At 47.1% G+C, this 16207-nt stretch overlaps 1 protein-coding gene across 2 annotated transcripts in view; it reads left to right on the top strand.

The window, feature by feature from the left end:
• The window catches only part of KIF15 (kinesin family member 15), a 2141222-nt gene that overhangs the window by 770301 nt on the left and 1354714 nt on the right, over nt 1-16207 (top strand). For both annotated transcript variants that reach the window (XM_069648268.1, XM_069648269.1), the window contains exon 13: nt 8829-9038. In XM_069648268.1, coding sequence (XP_069504369.1) covers nt 8829-9038 — 210 coding nt within the window. The remainder of the gene's footprint in view (nt 1-8828; nt 9039-16207) is intronic.

The following is a 16207-nucleotide window of genomic DNA, read 5'->3' as shown; positions in this document are numbered from 1 at the left end:
TTGGCGGGCTTCAACAAAGAAGCCCTCCAAAGTGGTGCCACTCTGTCTGGGTACCACAGGGGGTGTGGGAGGGGTTTTAGGCACCCTGGACTGAGTTACCTTGGCAACTCAAGTCGCACTCTTGTGTGATTGGCCCAAGTGGTGAGCCACCCCGCTCACCACTTAGCATGTTTGATTGACAGCTAGGCTGAATGAATGGGGGTTTCTTGCATAAAAGCAGGGCTTTTGGGACTGGAACTTCAGAAGTCGCCACAGGACCTGAAAAATCCGACGAGGGAGAAGCTGAGCTGACCTGCTACGACGACACCACCGGTGGAGCCCTGCTGAACCGACTCACCACTTCCCAACGACAGCGGAGATCTCCCCCCTGGAGAGTCTTCTGCCCCTGACTGGTGGGCACAACCAGTTTACCTTCTTTTCTCACATCCCAGGACGTCTTGTGGTCGAATTGCCCGTGCCAAGCACCCCGACAACCGGATAGCCACTTACCACTGGACCGCGAATAAAAGGACCGCCGCTCCTTTTAATTGAGAACTCCACGGCTGGTACCATGTCCGCGAGGCCTCCCTTTCTAAAGATTGCTACAAGGTAACAATAATCCCTTAACCTTCTGGACTGGGCTGGCTGCCTTGACCATCTAATTGTTCCCTTTCTGTTGGTCCAACGGGTTCTGAAACTGTTGCGAGACTTTTGGGCACTTTTAACCGTGTGACCTTGGACACATTTCGACCGGAGCCTCTTAAAGTGGGTCCGGCCTTGTTAACTTTGACTTTACGGTTTTAATCTGCCTTCTTCTCATACTGTGTTTTTCCAAAAGTGTTGGGATCTGTTTCTACCTTTGCTCTGCCTTTCTCTCCCTTTTTTAACCGATTGATTAGAGTGCCATCTTCGTTAAGCGCTCACCGCTGTCTGACAATAAGTGTTGCTTTACTTAAGACTTGTCTAATAATCGTTGAAGGGAGTGTATATCTTTTAGTGACCGTGTTTTTGAACTGCTCAATATTTAGTGCCAGTGTGTTTAACTAGATGTGTGTTTAAATAATTATCTCTTTTACACCAAGCTCTGGTCAGTGTTTGCTTGTTCAACTGTGTTCTTTTGACCTATTGTGAATATGTATACTGCCTAACTCTTCTTGAGAGAAGTCTGACTGCTCAGCCACAGCTAGCAGGTAAATCTGGGTGGTACAGACTGCTACCAATTGGGTTTACTGCCAACCACCTGTAGTCTTAAATCTTTTGCAGTGGTCCCAGAGGGAACTGCACAGGTTTCTGCCCAACAGTCGGCTTCCCCGTCCTCGTCGGAGGACGACTCCACCAGACGGTTGACTTGTCCCACCAAGTCCTCATCGCCGGCCGAATGGGCTGCATTACGCCAGCAGATGACAATTTTTGAATCGCAAGGCACTGTTCTGTCCGCTTCGAAAGAAGCTGGCAAGGAATGGGCTCGGTCAACCACTCGTACGCCTTCGGGCTCGGGCGGTCGGCGCGTTCATCAGGAGCCATCGAGGTCCCGATTGGACAAGGAAGATCACTGTAGCCGTGCCAGATCCAGGTCCCGGCCCTCGACGCCATTGAGACCGTCGGAACCTGTGAAGCCTTCGAGGAAGGCGTCAACGCCATCAGCGCTGTCAGTCGAAGGGCTCTCTCGGGGGTTCCGGCCTCAAAGTTGTCAACGCCTCGGTCGACGTCGATTCCCTCGGCGCCTTCGACGCCGTTTGTGGAGGATTTGCCAGAGGTGCCCCAGAGGGCTGTGGAAACTCTGAGGAAGGCTCTCAGTAAATCCGTGAGGCCTGTTTTTGAGCCCTTCTCTGTTCCTCAACCCCGATTGGATTTGTTCCAACCTTTTGGATTATATTTCGGAGGTGGAAGAAGCATCTGATGAGGAGATGGTTGTGCCTCCTGATGTCCCTGATGACCTTTTTGTCTGGTCACAGTCAGATGGAAGAACTCAGTCAGTCCTTGCATGATGCCAGTGGTCTTGACACCTCTCCGGAGGTGGAGTTTGGCAGGCTTGAGCCTGGGACGCATGCCGAATCCTCCTATAGGCGTCTCATGTCCAGGGTGACTTAATACTTGGGGTAGTCTGCTTCACCTGTTTATTTTGATCAGGAAGATCTGCTGGACATCCTGGACCAAGGTCCACCCACTGACTCGGTGTTGCCTTTTCACATGGCTTTGCAAAGAAGGGTGGGGGTGACTTGGACTGCTCCAGAGAGTCTCCCGGCAGTTAATAAGTCTCTTAAGAAAAAATACCGCCCAGCCAGTAATGACCCCGGCTACTTGTCGACGCACCCTACTCCGGAGAGTTTGGTGGTGCAGGCGGCTACGGCCCCCGCGAAGCAGGATGCGTACACTACCATCCCTCCTGATAGGGAAGATAAGCGCTTTGATGGTTGGGCGAAGAAGGTATTTTCAGCTGGGGGTATGGCTTTGAAGGCAGCCAACTCTGTTTGTGCCTTGGCGAGATTCACTCACTCTGTGGAATTGTGCATCTTTGGCGGCTGAGCATATTCCCGAAGGGGAAGAACGGGATGGTTTTCTAGCCCTCGTGTAAGACGGCAATGATGCCATGTGTGACTCCATTAAGTTGGGTCTGGACATGACGGACTGTCAGCCGGTCCATGGCTGCGAGCACTGTGATACGCAGGTTTGCGTGGTTGCAGAAGTTGGGGTTTGCTCCTGATGTGCAATTCTGGCTTCTCAACATGCCCTTTGATGGTGTCGATCTGTTTGGCAGCAAGCCTGACGAGAGCTTTAAGAGGTTGCAGACCTCCAAAGCTGCTGCAAAGTCTTTGAGCGCTGCAGTCCGTCAACCTCCGCCTTTTCATCCTAAGGCACAGCAATGGAGGAGAGGTTCCTTTCGGTACTACTCTACCTTTGGTAGATCGAGAGGAGCTGCCAGTCAAAGGGGCCACCATAGGAGTACCAGAGGTGGAAAGCAAGGTACTCGAGGTGCCAAAGCCGCTCGGGCAGTTGCCTCTTTCTCCTCAGGCACTGCTGAAGCCGCGTCCGCTCAGTCATGAGGCCATGTCCCATGGTTCGCCGGTTGGGGGGCAGACTTGCGCAGCATCTTGGAGAATGGCAAGCCATTACTTCAGATGTGTGGTTTCTGGAGATCACAGCCCACGGCTACTGTCTTCCTTTAGGGCAATGGCCTCACAACAATCCACTGTGGAAGCTCTCTTTGGAGCGTCCGGACCCGCTCCTTGCGCAGGAAATCCTATCCCTGCTGGAGAAAGGCGCCATCGAACTGGTGCCTGTAGCAGAGAGGAACAAGGGATGGAATTCCCCTTATTTTCTGATCCCGAAAAAGGACGGGGGATTGAGACCCATCATCGTTGGTTGAACAAGCTCCTCAGGAAGGCCAAGTTCAAGATGGTCACTCTTTCTCAAGTCCTCCAGGCCCTTCAACTTCAGGTTTGGTTGGTGTCTCTCGACCTCAAGGATGCTTATTTTCATGTGCCGATTCAACCCAAGCACAGGAAGTACCTGAGGTTCGCGGTTGGCGACTTACATTTTCAGTTTCGGGTCCTGCCATTCGGATTGACCTCCGCCTGAGGGTCTTCACCAAGCTGATGATGGTGGTGGTGGTGGCAGCGTATCTCAAGAAAGGGGGGGATTCACGTCTGCCCTTACCTGGACTATTGGTTGATCAGGGCGCGCTCTCCCGAGCAAGCCCTGGATCATCTGTCTGTCACCTGCCACTCGCTTCACAAGCTGGGCTTCTCCCCCAATTTAAAGAAGTCCCATTTGACACCTACCCAGTGGCTCCAATACATTGGAGCAGTGCTCGACACATCCCTGGGGCTGTGTTCGCCTCCCCAGGTGAGGGCTCATCACATTCTGCAGATGGTGGACACATTTCAACGTGCCCAGAGTCTCCTGGCGTTAGAGTTCTTGAGGTTGCTCGACCTCATGGCATCCTGCATTTTCCTGGTGCCAGAGGCCAGGCTGAGGATGATATCTCTACAGTGGGCTCTCAAGATGCAGTGGTTGCATTTCTCCGGCAGGATGTCGGCTCCCGTTCAGATTCCACCCTCGGTCACCCAGGATCTTCTGTGGTGGGCCATCGAAGGCAATCTCATGAAGGGAGCTCCACTTTGGCAGCCGTGGCCGGAGGTGACGATTGTGACGGACGCATCCCTCACGGGTGTGGGAGCTCATGCCAACGAGTTGATAGCCAGCGGCCGTTGGTCTCCGTCAGAGTCCAGACTCCACATCAATCTGTCAGAGCTGCGGGCTGTCAGGCTAGCCCTGAAGGCTTTTCTGCTGTCCATGCGGGGGAAGAATGTCCTGATTATGACGGACAATACAGTGGCCATGTACTACCTCAACAAAAAAGGGGGGGGCAGGGTCACTCCTGTTGTGCAGGGAGGCGATGCAACTCTGGTTCTGGGCCATCCAGCAGGAGGTTTCGATCTCAGCAGTTCATCTGGCCTGGAGACGAAAATGCGGCGGCGGACGCCATGAGGAGGCAGGGCATGGACTCTCATGTGGGAGCTGGCTCAGGATGTTCTTTTGGAGATCTTCGCCCTTTGGGGAACACCACAAGTGGCTCTCTTTGCCACCAGTGTCAACCAGAAGTGCGAGAGATTCTGCTTGTAGGAATTGCCTCTAAGAGGTGCCTTAGGGGACGCGTTCATAGTAGAGTGGTCCTTCCCACTGCTGTACGCGTTTCCTCCAGTCCCCATCATTCTGCAAGTGTTGCGGAGGTTACGGCGGTTCGGTTCCTGAATTATCCTCATTGCTCCGGCATGGGCCAGGAGAGCGTGGTACCAGGACCTTCTAGACATGTCCATCTGCCCTCCCCGCCGTCTTCCCTACCGAGACGATCTGCTCTCACGGGAGGGGGGGGGGGTTGGGTTCTCCATCCATAGGTCAAGTCTCTCAGCCTTCATGCTTGGTATCTGAAAGTTTGAGGTATAAGGATTGGGACCTCCCTGAAGACGTGATGGAGGTGTTGCTTTCGGCCAGACAGCCCGCAACAAAGTTGCCATTGGAGAAAGTTCTGCGACTGGTGCAGGTTACAAAATGTGGATCCTTTCCAATGTTCCATTCCTGTGGCTCTGTCTTTTTTGCTTTCGTTAGCCCACAAGGGCCTGCAAGTGGGTACCATTAAAGGTCACCTGGCGGCGCTGTCCATATTTAAGCGCTTGTTTGAGATATGTTCTTATTTTAAGATTCCTTTGATTTCTCAGTTTCTAAAAGGGCTAACTAATGCGTTTCCATCGTCGCCTTTCCAGGTGCCGGGATGGGATTTGAATTTGGTGTGAAAGTTCCTAATGGGAGCTCTGCTTGAGCCGTTACATTCTTGTCCGTTGAGACTGTTATCTTTTAAAACTGTTTTTGGTTGCGGTTACTTCCGCACGCAGAGTGAGTTGCAGGCACTTTCCGCCAAGCCACCCTTTACAGTTTTCCATAAGGACAGGGTTGTCCTGTGGGTGCAGCCTTCTTTTCTTCCGAAGGTTGCGTCGAGATAACTCTTCCACATCCTGGTAAGGAAGAGGAGAGTCTCCATAGGTTGGATCCTAGGAGAGCTTTGAGTTTTTATCTCACGGATGTCCTGGGTCAAAGTGGACGATCAGCTCTTTTATTGGTTATGCTAGTAGACGCTTGGGTCAAGCTTTTTCCAAGCATACCTTGTCCAGATGGATCATTGTGATGATCTCAGAGGGTTACCGTTTGGCGAGAAAGGACCCTCCAGTAGGTTTATGGGCTCATTCTACTAGGGGTGTGGCTGCCTCCACTGCTCTGCAGTGAGGTTTTACTATTCGCAACATTTGTGAAGCAGCCACATGGGCCTCTGTCCATACTTTTGTGAGACACTATTCCATGGATTCCATCCATGGACAGGAATTGGTCTTGGGTAAGGCAGTCCTCTATTCAGCCATTTGATTGGGCATTCTAAAATTGTAAATTCTTTGCCACATCCATATGTTGGTAACCCCTCGAAGAACAAGTTATTTACCTTATCTGGTAACGTTCTTTCGATGGGATGTTCCGACGTTTTCCACATCACACCCTCCAACCTGCCCCTCTACAGAATTTCTTATGGGATTGCAGCTTACGTTTCTGCAAGGCTTTCTGCAGTCATACTGGCAGGAGATTGGTGCCACACGTTCTGGGAAAAAAACTACAACTGAGGCTACGGGCGCTGTGCGTCCTATACATAACATCCAGCGACGTCGAACATCAACGGAGGCCCTGGGGAACAACGTATCAACATCATCGACGCAGGATGCCCTCTGCCGAAAAAAAAAATGTTCCGAAGCAGCACTGCTGTGGTCATTACCTGTCATAGATGTGGAATACGTCGGAGAAGCATCCCATCGAAAGAATGTTACCAGATAAGGTAAGTAACTTGTTCTTCGTTGCCGATGTGATTCAGGGGCCAATGTAAGCCGCGATATCATTCAGAATTGAAAGAGGAATGGGGTCCAATGGGGACACAGATTTTCACCTATTTATGGCTGATAGTACATCTTGTACAGAGAAAGTAGGAAATGAAGCCTAGCCTACTGTAGACCCTGTGCAAACAGAAGACCCCTTTGGCCGGTCAACAGAAGAGCCTGCACTGTTGAGAATTTTGCGAATAGAAAGAATCTTTTCCTCAAAAAAAGACAGTTGCAGAGTGCTTGTGAGGATACCACTTTGGCAGAGTTTTTAGCCAGTGAGGATAACGACTTTACCAGCTCAAAGAGCACTTTAGGTTGGTTTATAGCAGCTGAGACTTTCTCGCTGAAGGTTTGGCCAGGGAAATAGCTGCCTGGTAATTGCTGCAGGCTTGACGGAACACGTTTTTATGGGCTAGATTATAATGAAGTCTCCATCTTCTTTCCGCCTGCCTATGGAGTAGCTTTAATGCCTTTAGGTCTTCTGTGTACCAGGGTTCAGACGGACGAGCCCTAGCTGTACAGCACTTCAACGGGGCAATGTAGTCGGCCACATTGCTAAAGGCCTGCGCTATGGTGGTTAGCGTGCAGGGAGATGACCTGGCACAATGTGACTCAATGCGTGGAGGAGAGAAGTGAGTGCTCAAGACTGGATTACCCACGGTGTTGGGTTAGAACAGGGTGTTGGCCATGTCGATATGATATGGCATTTATAACGCGCCTATACACAAGTGTTTCAATGATGGCCATGTGGATGCAGTGGTTAGCTGTTGAGTGGGCCTTGTTTGTTGTGTGTGGGGTTTGTGAAATAGAGGTATGGGTAAGGCTACAAACTAAATGGGCTGGCAATGACACTGTGTTGGTGAGGTTCTGTTCAGAGCACTTGGGGCAACTACCTTTTGGCACTGCAACTGATGTTTAGACGGAAGTGCTACAGGCGTAGGAGCTGGTGGTGGATGTTGGGGTGTTGCGTGCTGCCTCATGTTCCTTAATTAACATGCTTGTTGGTAGGAGTACTGTTTAGAGCTGCATTATACGGAATGACGATTTTATTAAGGGGACAGAGTAGTGGAAGGTGGTAGACCAGGGGAGAAATGGATAGGGCTTGCTGATCAGGAGGCCTATAACTTTACTGAGTGGAATGCCTAGGGTGCCGGAATGACTGAATTTGGACATTAAATCCATCGGTGTGGGCAGTGACTTGCATGGTAGTCTTTTGACTTCTATGTACCCTGCTGACTCATGGCGTTCCCCGGGGCTCAGGCCTGTGTGCTCTTTTCCTATCCCTCTAGACCTCCCCCTGATCTTCTACTGTTTTGTCCTTTGATCTTTCTGTGCATTTCTATGCGGACAAGACTCAGTGCTTTATCTCTTTCTTCTCTTTTTCCGACACCCTTCACTGAACTGTCTGTCTCCTGCCCATCCAGTCTTTGATGAACTCCCATTTCCTACATCTGAATACTCCTAAAACTGCAATCCTTTTCTTTCCTGCCACTACAATCCTACCTCCCCTCACTCCGTCTTCTAAACTTTCTTCTATCTGGGGTCAGAGTAAGAGTCGAAGTCTGTTCTAATGGAACTTATTTTAACCTTTATTCTTTGCAAAAGCAGAGGACTTGAGAATGGGGTTGACAGTGGAGTATGGGATTCGCTTCATCATGAGAAGTGAGGTGGTTAGGATAATGAGGACAGTTAGGAGATTTGAAGGGGGAATGGAAGCCGAGTGGGGCAATCATAAGTGTGAGAGATGGGATGATGGTTTAAGGGACTCTGTATTTCCCATTAAACTGGGGCCAATGAAGTAGGAGTGCTGTGGTAGCTACGGACACAGCTGATGAGGGCTGAAGTTAAAGCAGCCTTAAGTAAGGTGACGAATGTGGCGCTGTCACAGAGAGGCCAACGTATGGACAAGGGGTTAAAGTGTGGACATTTTGGTAGGTGGAGGCTAGTAAAATGAAGCAGTAGATGGAACTGACCACAGAAGGTTTGATTGGGTTACTGGATACTAGGTGGTCAGTGATAAAGAAGTTGAAATAGTGTAGCATGGCAAAACCTTCAGGGAGAGGGGTTGTGAGTGAGGGCATCTTAGTAACAGGATGTTAAAGGTACCCCCCTATAGAAGCTAAGAAGGCTCAAACTGTTGAACATGGCTAGCTCTGTATGAAAATGGGACGTACCACAAGGCCCAACTAACTATACAGCTAGTTGATGGGATTATTCACACTTTGATCTCAAATCAATTTGGAGATGATAAACAGTTGTTGCAGGTAAGTAACATTGTCCTCCTAAACATAAACCGCATTGTCAACTTTATTTCACTGCAACACAGTATTTTATGAATGGCTTAAACACCAAGTTTCCTAAGCAAAATGTACTACAATATTTATTACAAACCAGTTTTTGCATTGTGCTAAACATGGTTTATTTGCTTCACAGGCTTTGTTCACAAAGGTTTCTCAACTAGAAGACCTCTGTATCAAGAAGGAAAGGTTCATTCAGGCCACTAAAATGATAATTAAGTTTCGTGAGCATGATATAGCCCGACTGGAAAAAGTTCAGCGAGAAGCACGATCTTCATTGTTCAGTGATGAACAGGATGATTTTATCACTGAGCTGAAGGAGGAGGTCCGAACCTTGAAAGAGCAGGTACATTTTACTGTTTTATGGAAACTATTGGGTATGTGAGATTTTCTTATATCCAGTTTCGGTAGGAAAAGCATTAACCTAATATTGCTGTCTTTATTAAAATGTTTGGACACTTAAGTCTTCTGACAAAGCAGGCTCACAAAAGTTCCCATCTGTGAACTTGTGTCTCATCTTATTTGGGATAGTTCCAGAACAATCCTGTTTTTTTTTTTGTGTGAAACGTCTGTTGATTTTAGAATGATTCTCCTTCAGTTGAGCACGCAGTGAAGGGTATACATGCTGAAATTGTCCCTTGCAACTTGACTGTAGAGATTCATATAAGGAGGACCGGCCTAGCTGATTCAAGTGTCTGAATGTTGCACTGCATCTGTGCTCTTTGCTTTGGTGTAATGTGTATGTTGTATATTTGAGAAATTTGCTCTTCATTTCACGTTTTGGATGCATCAAATATTGTGTTCAATAGGTCCACATTGTTAAATGTTTGGTTACAAAGTTATGGCTGCACATTAGCCTTGCCCATTTAACTTTTACTAAATGCTTAGTAGAGGTATAGGTCTTTAAGTAGCCATGGATTTTTTTACTGTTTAAATACTAAGGAATAGCGAATCATTTGACATTTAAGTAAAAAGGCATAGTCCATGGCAATTTTATTTTTTGAACATCAAAAGTTGTTTTGGTTAAATTGCATTGAAAGAAATTCTTCTGTGCATCACCTCTAGTCTTGGTCTATATTTGATCCTTGGTTGTTACCACAACCTGCAAACAAATATTTCTTCAGTATTCCTTTTAGGTGTTGGCTCTGGTGTAGCAAAGAAGCACATTTTTTAGACGAAAACAAACTTTGTGAAGAGGGGCAGATGATATTCTGGAGGCATATCTATATGCTAGTGCCTGGCATGTTTCACATTTGATGTGTAGGCATTGATGTCCAATGTAACAAGACACAGGCAACATCTGCTACCGACTGGTCATGCGGTCATTCAGATTTTGCAAATACAAATTGTCAAAGCTGTATTGGTGGAATTCAACTTCTTGTTTGAGAATCTATTTTTATAGATTTGTATCTGGCTGAAGGGTTGCAGAAGGGCTACAAGTTGACTTTACTGGATAAATACATCTGCCTTTGTATGGCTTCTCTTTAGGTGATTAACTGTATTGCTCATTCTACTATTTAGCCTCCTGTACTGTTCTATGATTAGTGATAACAAGACAGGCATTTGAAGCTGGAGCATCCTTATTTCCGTGCAGGGTGTGAAGCCTTGTGCCAAGTACTAACACTCTTGAGCAGCACACGAGTTCAGTAGTAGTACTGGCTTTGAAACCAGCCAATCACGTACGCAAAAATATTACTATCCGGTTTTGATGAGTAGCTTTGTAGTGAAACGTGGGAAAAGTGGAATGAGAAAATGTGAAATGTCAGTGAGTTTTGTTTGCTACATCATGGTTTTCGTTTTATAAATCATTTGATGGGATAATGAATGCGCACAAATAAGCAATTCCTAATCGTGATGGGTTTATTTGACAGCTGAAGTGGCATTTTTGCCTCGTTATGCCTGCGAAAAAGTGATATGTCTTCACTAATTGAAATGGTGCTCTCCACCTGAATATATTTAAACCGTGCATTCGTAATATGGCAATATTGTGCACGGGAAGCACCAACTATGCCACCAGCGTCAATGTGCTTGATTCTTGTAGGATACCTAAAGTTTTTGCTAAAATAAACTAAGATGTTCCAATGTTACCCTTTCATTCTGCATATTTCTATCTCAAAACGTGTTCCCATCTGTCTGAGGTTTGTTGTTTTTCCAAGCATTTTTCTTGCTAAATTTACCTAATGCACCAGGCCTGTCATCTGCCCTCCTGCCTGCTGTCGAGATTGGGGAAGAGTCACTGACCACCTTTGCCGTATCACTGCCGCAGCCTTGGGCTTTAGCATCTGCTCCACCCTCCTGGGAATCCTACCTTTTGTGTACCAGCACCTGTCATCTGTCCTCCTGCCTGCCGTCTTGATTGGGGAAGAGTCATTGACTCCCTTTGCTGGCCGTATCGCCACTGCAGGCTTGGTAATCTGTTCCGCCTGTTAGAGAGAATTCTCTGTTAAGGCTCATTTCCCAACCTACTGAGTCCCCCACCAGCTTTGCTGGATTTTTGGGGTTTATTTTTTTCTCCTGCTAAGAGTGAGACTCTTTTTCTCCCACTCTTAGGCATGATTTGAGAAAGTCCTTTGACTTTGTAATGTGTTTTATGGGCTATGGGGTCTTTTACTCCATAGGGCTTCATGTGTTTTTGGTAAGTGTTACACTGCACCCTCAGTGCAGTAACACAGGGGTGTCATAGTGACCCCCAAACAGACTCCATACCCTGGGACTGACTACTGTCTCCCAGGGCATGTAAAGTCACCATTGACTTTACTAGTCTTAAATTGGGAACAGAACCAGTACAAACCATCATATTGTGGAAGTACTGGTAGGGGTAATTAGATTGCCCCTGGGTCTGTTTTTCAAAGGGGCACTGTGCAGTCCCCCGTTGTCGAGTTTCTGGCTGGTGGCAGTGGTTACCACGCGAAATATTCTAGCGGAATATTTCCTATGGGATTTTGACATTCATTTTAAACTCACCACTTTTTTGGTGCAATGTTAAAGATACCGACGGGTTATTTATTTAATATTTATTCCCCGGTTGGGTCTTTTTGCCAGGACTCGGTTTTAAAATGGCGTTTGTGTTCGCCTCTGTAACCCCAACCCAAGTCGAGCCCTTTGTTCCACTTTTGCCGGGCTTCTACACAGAAGCCTCCAAAAGTGGTGCCACTCTGTCTGGGTCTACAGGATGTGTGGGAGGGGGAGGGGGGGAATAGGCACCCTGGACTGAGTTGCCTCGGCAACTCAAGTCACACTCTTGTGTGATTGGCCCAGTGGTGAGCCGCCCAGCGGATGAATGGGGGTTTTCTGCAGAAAAGCAGGGCTTTGGGGACTGGAACTTCAGAAGTCGCCACAGGACCTAAAGAATCCGAAGAGGGAGAAGCTGAGCCGACCTGCAACGACGACACCACCGGTGGAGCCCTGCTGAACCGACTCCCCACTTCCCAACAACTGAGAAGATCTTCTTCCTGGAGAGTCTTCTTCCTTTGAGCTGCTGGGGTTAACCAGTTCGCCCTCTTTTCGCCTTCCTGGATCATCTCGTGGTCGAATCGCCCGTGCCAAGCACCCCGGCGTCCGGATAGCCACGCTCCACCACTAATGTGAATAAAAGGGTAGTACCTTTTAACCGGGAAACTCCGCGGCTTGTTTCTTCCCTTGCAGTGCAACAACCTCCAGCTTTCCTCCACGTTGATCTTCTCTTCCCCTGGACGAAGCACCAACTTGCACCCGCTGCCAGGAACAACTGCCCCTGCTAGAGCTTTCTCACCATTTCAGGTAGTGTTCCGCCTGGTCTCCCTTGCAACAGACTGTTCAAGGTGTCCTGTAAATCCTTGACTCTCTATCCTGGGGTGACCTGGGACCTGTTAACTAACTTTTCTGAACTGATCCAACTCCTTTTTGAACTATCTGCAAAGACTTTTAAAGTGTATGTCAACTGTGCGATCTTGGGCACATTCCGCCTTGCTCTTTCCAAGAGTGGGCCTGGCCTATGAACTTTTTGCTCTACAGTAGACTCTGCCTTTCTTGACTTGCTGTGGTTCTGCTAAGTGTTGGTATTGTGTGCTTTACTATTTCTGCCTTTTCTCTCCCTTTTTAAATAATCATTGGAGTGCCATCTTGGTTAAGCGCTCACCTCTGTGTTGATAATAAGTGGTGTTCTTTTCCTAAGACTTGTCGAATAATTAATCAGGGAGGTGCATATATGTCTAGTGACTGTGTTTGAACTTGCTTGACATATTAGTGCCAGTGTATTTTTACAAGTGTGTTTTTAAATAATGATATACTTTTATACCAAAGCTCTGGTCAGTGTTTGCTTGTGCTACTGTATTTGTGTACCTAATGGGTATACTGTATATACTGCCTAACCCTTCTTGAGAGAAGTCTGACTGCTCAGCCACAGCTACCAGGTAAATCTGGGTGATGCAGACTGCTACCAATTGGGTTTACTGCCAACATCTGTAGTCTTAAATCTTTTGCAGTGGTCCCTAAGGGAACTGCACAGGTTTCTGCCTAACACCGCCCCCTCCCCTCAAGTGCCGTGGCAGTCACGGGACCACATAACTTGGAGCACTCCTAGGGTGTCTTAACCGTGGGAGTCCAGCTTAAGGGAGTCATTCTTTTTTGACTGCGTGACTGCCAGGTTTCTTCCCCGCGTTGTACTCTTTTTCTTTTAACAGGTCGCGTGTCACAGATTCACTGCAGCACCGTCCGTTCAGTCGTGGCTGGCCATCTGGTCACACAGCTATGCCCTACTGTTACATCAACCTTTGTTTACTCCCCAAGCCGTTGTTTTTCTCCCAGTTGTCTTTTTCTTCTATCAATGCCAGATTTCATTTCAATTTATTGGACAGTGCATCCTCAACATCGAGTCTTTCAGTGGCGTCACAGCTCTTCTACCTTGACTCCTATCCCTCTCAACAACTCTTCTTTGCCGATCTCCATTTGCATTCTCAATGCCCACTCAATTTGTAATGAAACGCACACCATTCTAGACTACTTCCTTCATCTTAATCTCCACTTTCTCTTCCTCATTGAAACCTGTATTTCCCCCATCGATAGTTAATTCAGAACTCACTTACACTTGCTGCCTTATGTATCTCACAATCCTCTCAACGATCTGGTAGAGGGTATGGCACTGGCCTACTCTTTGTCACTTTCTATAGTGCTCTTCTTTCTCCTCTAGCTCTTAGACAATTATTAAATCCTTTGAATGCCATTTTCGCTCATTCTCTGGCTCGTCTGCCAGGTGATTGTGCTCTTTCTTCTTTCTGTACTGATCTTGACAAACTTATCCTTTCGCCTCCACTCTCACTTTCTTCTTGGTGATTTAACGTCCATCTCTCGACCACCCGTGCCTCATCTCCTTTTTCTTTTTCCATACTGGACTCATTCCACCTTTTCCAATATCCTATACCTCCTTTTCACCTCGGGTTCCTCTCTTGCTTACATTTTCTACATTGTTCCTGACTTTCCACATCTCCAGTAACTCCTTTCCATTCTCCCCCTCTTGCCCCCATTTCCTCACCACAAACTTTCCTTCTTCGTAATCAACCAGCCAACTTAACTCCCCTTGCCTGCTGCCTTTGCCTCTTTCTGCTGATTCGGCCCTCTATCTCTCAATGCCATTTTCCTCAACTATTGATGTTCTCAACCCTGCCTGTCCTTTTTGCCCATCCTACAAATCTCCCCAACCTTGGCTGACGCCTGATAGTCTTTCTCTATGTACTGTTGAGCATGCTGAAGGTATGGCAAAAAAACCTCTTTCCTTCTGATCTCAGCACACTTTCTGCTATCTACTCGTCCTATGATTCTGCGTTGGTTGATACCAAAAAACACTTCTCCAATTGTATTCTTTCATACTTTCCTCATCCTTGTCATATTTCTCAGCTACTTAATCAAATACCCATATTTTCCTGCCCCCTCAATGTCGTCTTCCTGCTCTCCTACTGATCTTGCTTGCTATTTTACCTCTAAAGTGGTGCAACTACAATCCTTGTTTCCACCCCCAAACAACGTACCACTGCTCTGTTTTCCCTTTGTTTCCTCTTCTTTCTCCCCATTCACCCCTCTCGCTGACACTTCCTCTTTCCTTGCCAGAGCACATCCTACTGCTTTACCTTTGGACCCCCCATCACTAAGATGTATCCTTTTCGAATTCCTTATCTGATTTCTCTTATCAATATCTCTGTCCTCTGCAACTTTTCCCGCTGACTTTAAAACCGCAAAAAGAAAACTTCCTTGACACTTCCATACCTTCACGTTATCGTCACATCTCTCTTCTTCCTTTTCTTTCCAAAATGTTCAAACAAATAGTTTGTACTCCAGTTTCTTCTCTTGATCTTCACTCTATCTTTCTGCTACCACAATCTGGCTTTCAACCATTTCTCTCCATGGAAACGGCACTCCTCTGTTTCCAGCTCTATTCTGTCTGCAGGTTACTCCAAGCTCTCCTCTTATTTTACTTGACCTCTGCTGCTTTCGATAAGGTTGACCATCCTACTCTTCTCTCTTCCCTACATTCCCTGGGCTTTTCTGGTACTTCTTTTTCCTGGGTTCGATCCTACCTGGCCGACTCTACTTTTTCTGTTTCTTGGGGTGGCTTAAAGGCTTCTACTTTCCCTCTGACTCATTGCGTTCCCCAGGACTCAGCCCTGGGTGCTCATTTCCTTTCCCTCTACTCCTCCCCTTTGTGGTCTGTTGTTTCGTCCTTTGATCTTTCTGCACATTTATATGCGTATAAGATTCAGCTCTTTATCCTCTTTTTCCAACACCCATTACTTAACTATCTGTCTCCTGCCCATCCAATCTTGGATAAACTCCCATTTCCTGCATCTGAATACTCCTAGAACTGCAATCCTGTTTTTTCTTGCCACTACAAACCTACCTCCCCTCACTCCACCTTCTATTCTTTTTCCTCCTTCCACTCTTCCTTTTTGTTCTTCTGCTAGGCATTCTAGATGCCACATTTGAGTCAAATCTCCTTTATATTTCACATCGCTAACATTGCTCGTTCCTGTCATTTACAACTCCTTAACATTTGTAAAGGCAGTCCCTTTCTCACTTTTCATGCCACCAAACTCCTTATTACTGCTTTTGTTTTTCCCATCTTGATTATTGCTAATGTCGTCTTGTTGATCTTCCTGCTTCTCATCTGGCCCCTCTTCGTTCTGTTTTTCATTCTACTATTCCCATTCTGTCGAATCTCTCCTCATGTCTCTATTATACCCTCTTTAAACTCCGTCTGTTGGCTATCTTTTGAATCTCGTCTTATGTTTTGATTTCTCTATTACTTTTAAATGTTGTCATGGGCTTGCTCCTCCCTATCTTTGCTCTCTTGTATCTTTGTATGTCCCTTCTCATTCCCTTCGATCTGAATTGTTCTTGTTAGCTGTTGATAGGCCACGCTGCACTGAATCTCACTTTCGCTGGTTCTCGCTCCTAGCTTCCAAGCTGTGAAATTCTCTGCCACTCCACATCTGGTCTATCCCCACCTACTCCATTTTTCGCATATAACTCAAAATCCATTTACTT

The sequence above is a fragment of the Ambystoma mexicanum genome, chromosome 2q, assembly GCF_040938575.1.
Source record: "Ambystoma mexicanum isolate Mex_15411 chromosome 2q, UKY_AmexF1_1, whole genome shotgun sequence".
NCBI classification, from domain to species: domain Eukaryota; kingdom Metazoa; phylum Chordata; class Amphibia; order Caudata; family Ambystomatidae; genus Ambystoma; species Ambystoma mexicanum.
The sequence above is the reverse complement of the archived record's forward strand: the minus strand, read 5'-3'. Positions and strand labels throughout refer to the sequence as shown.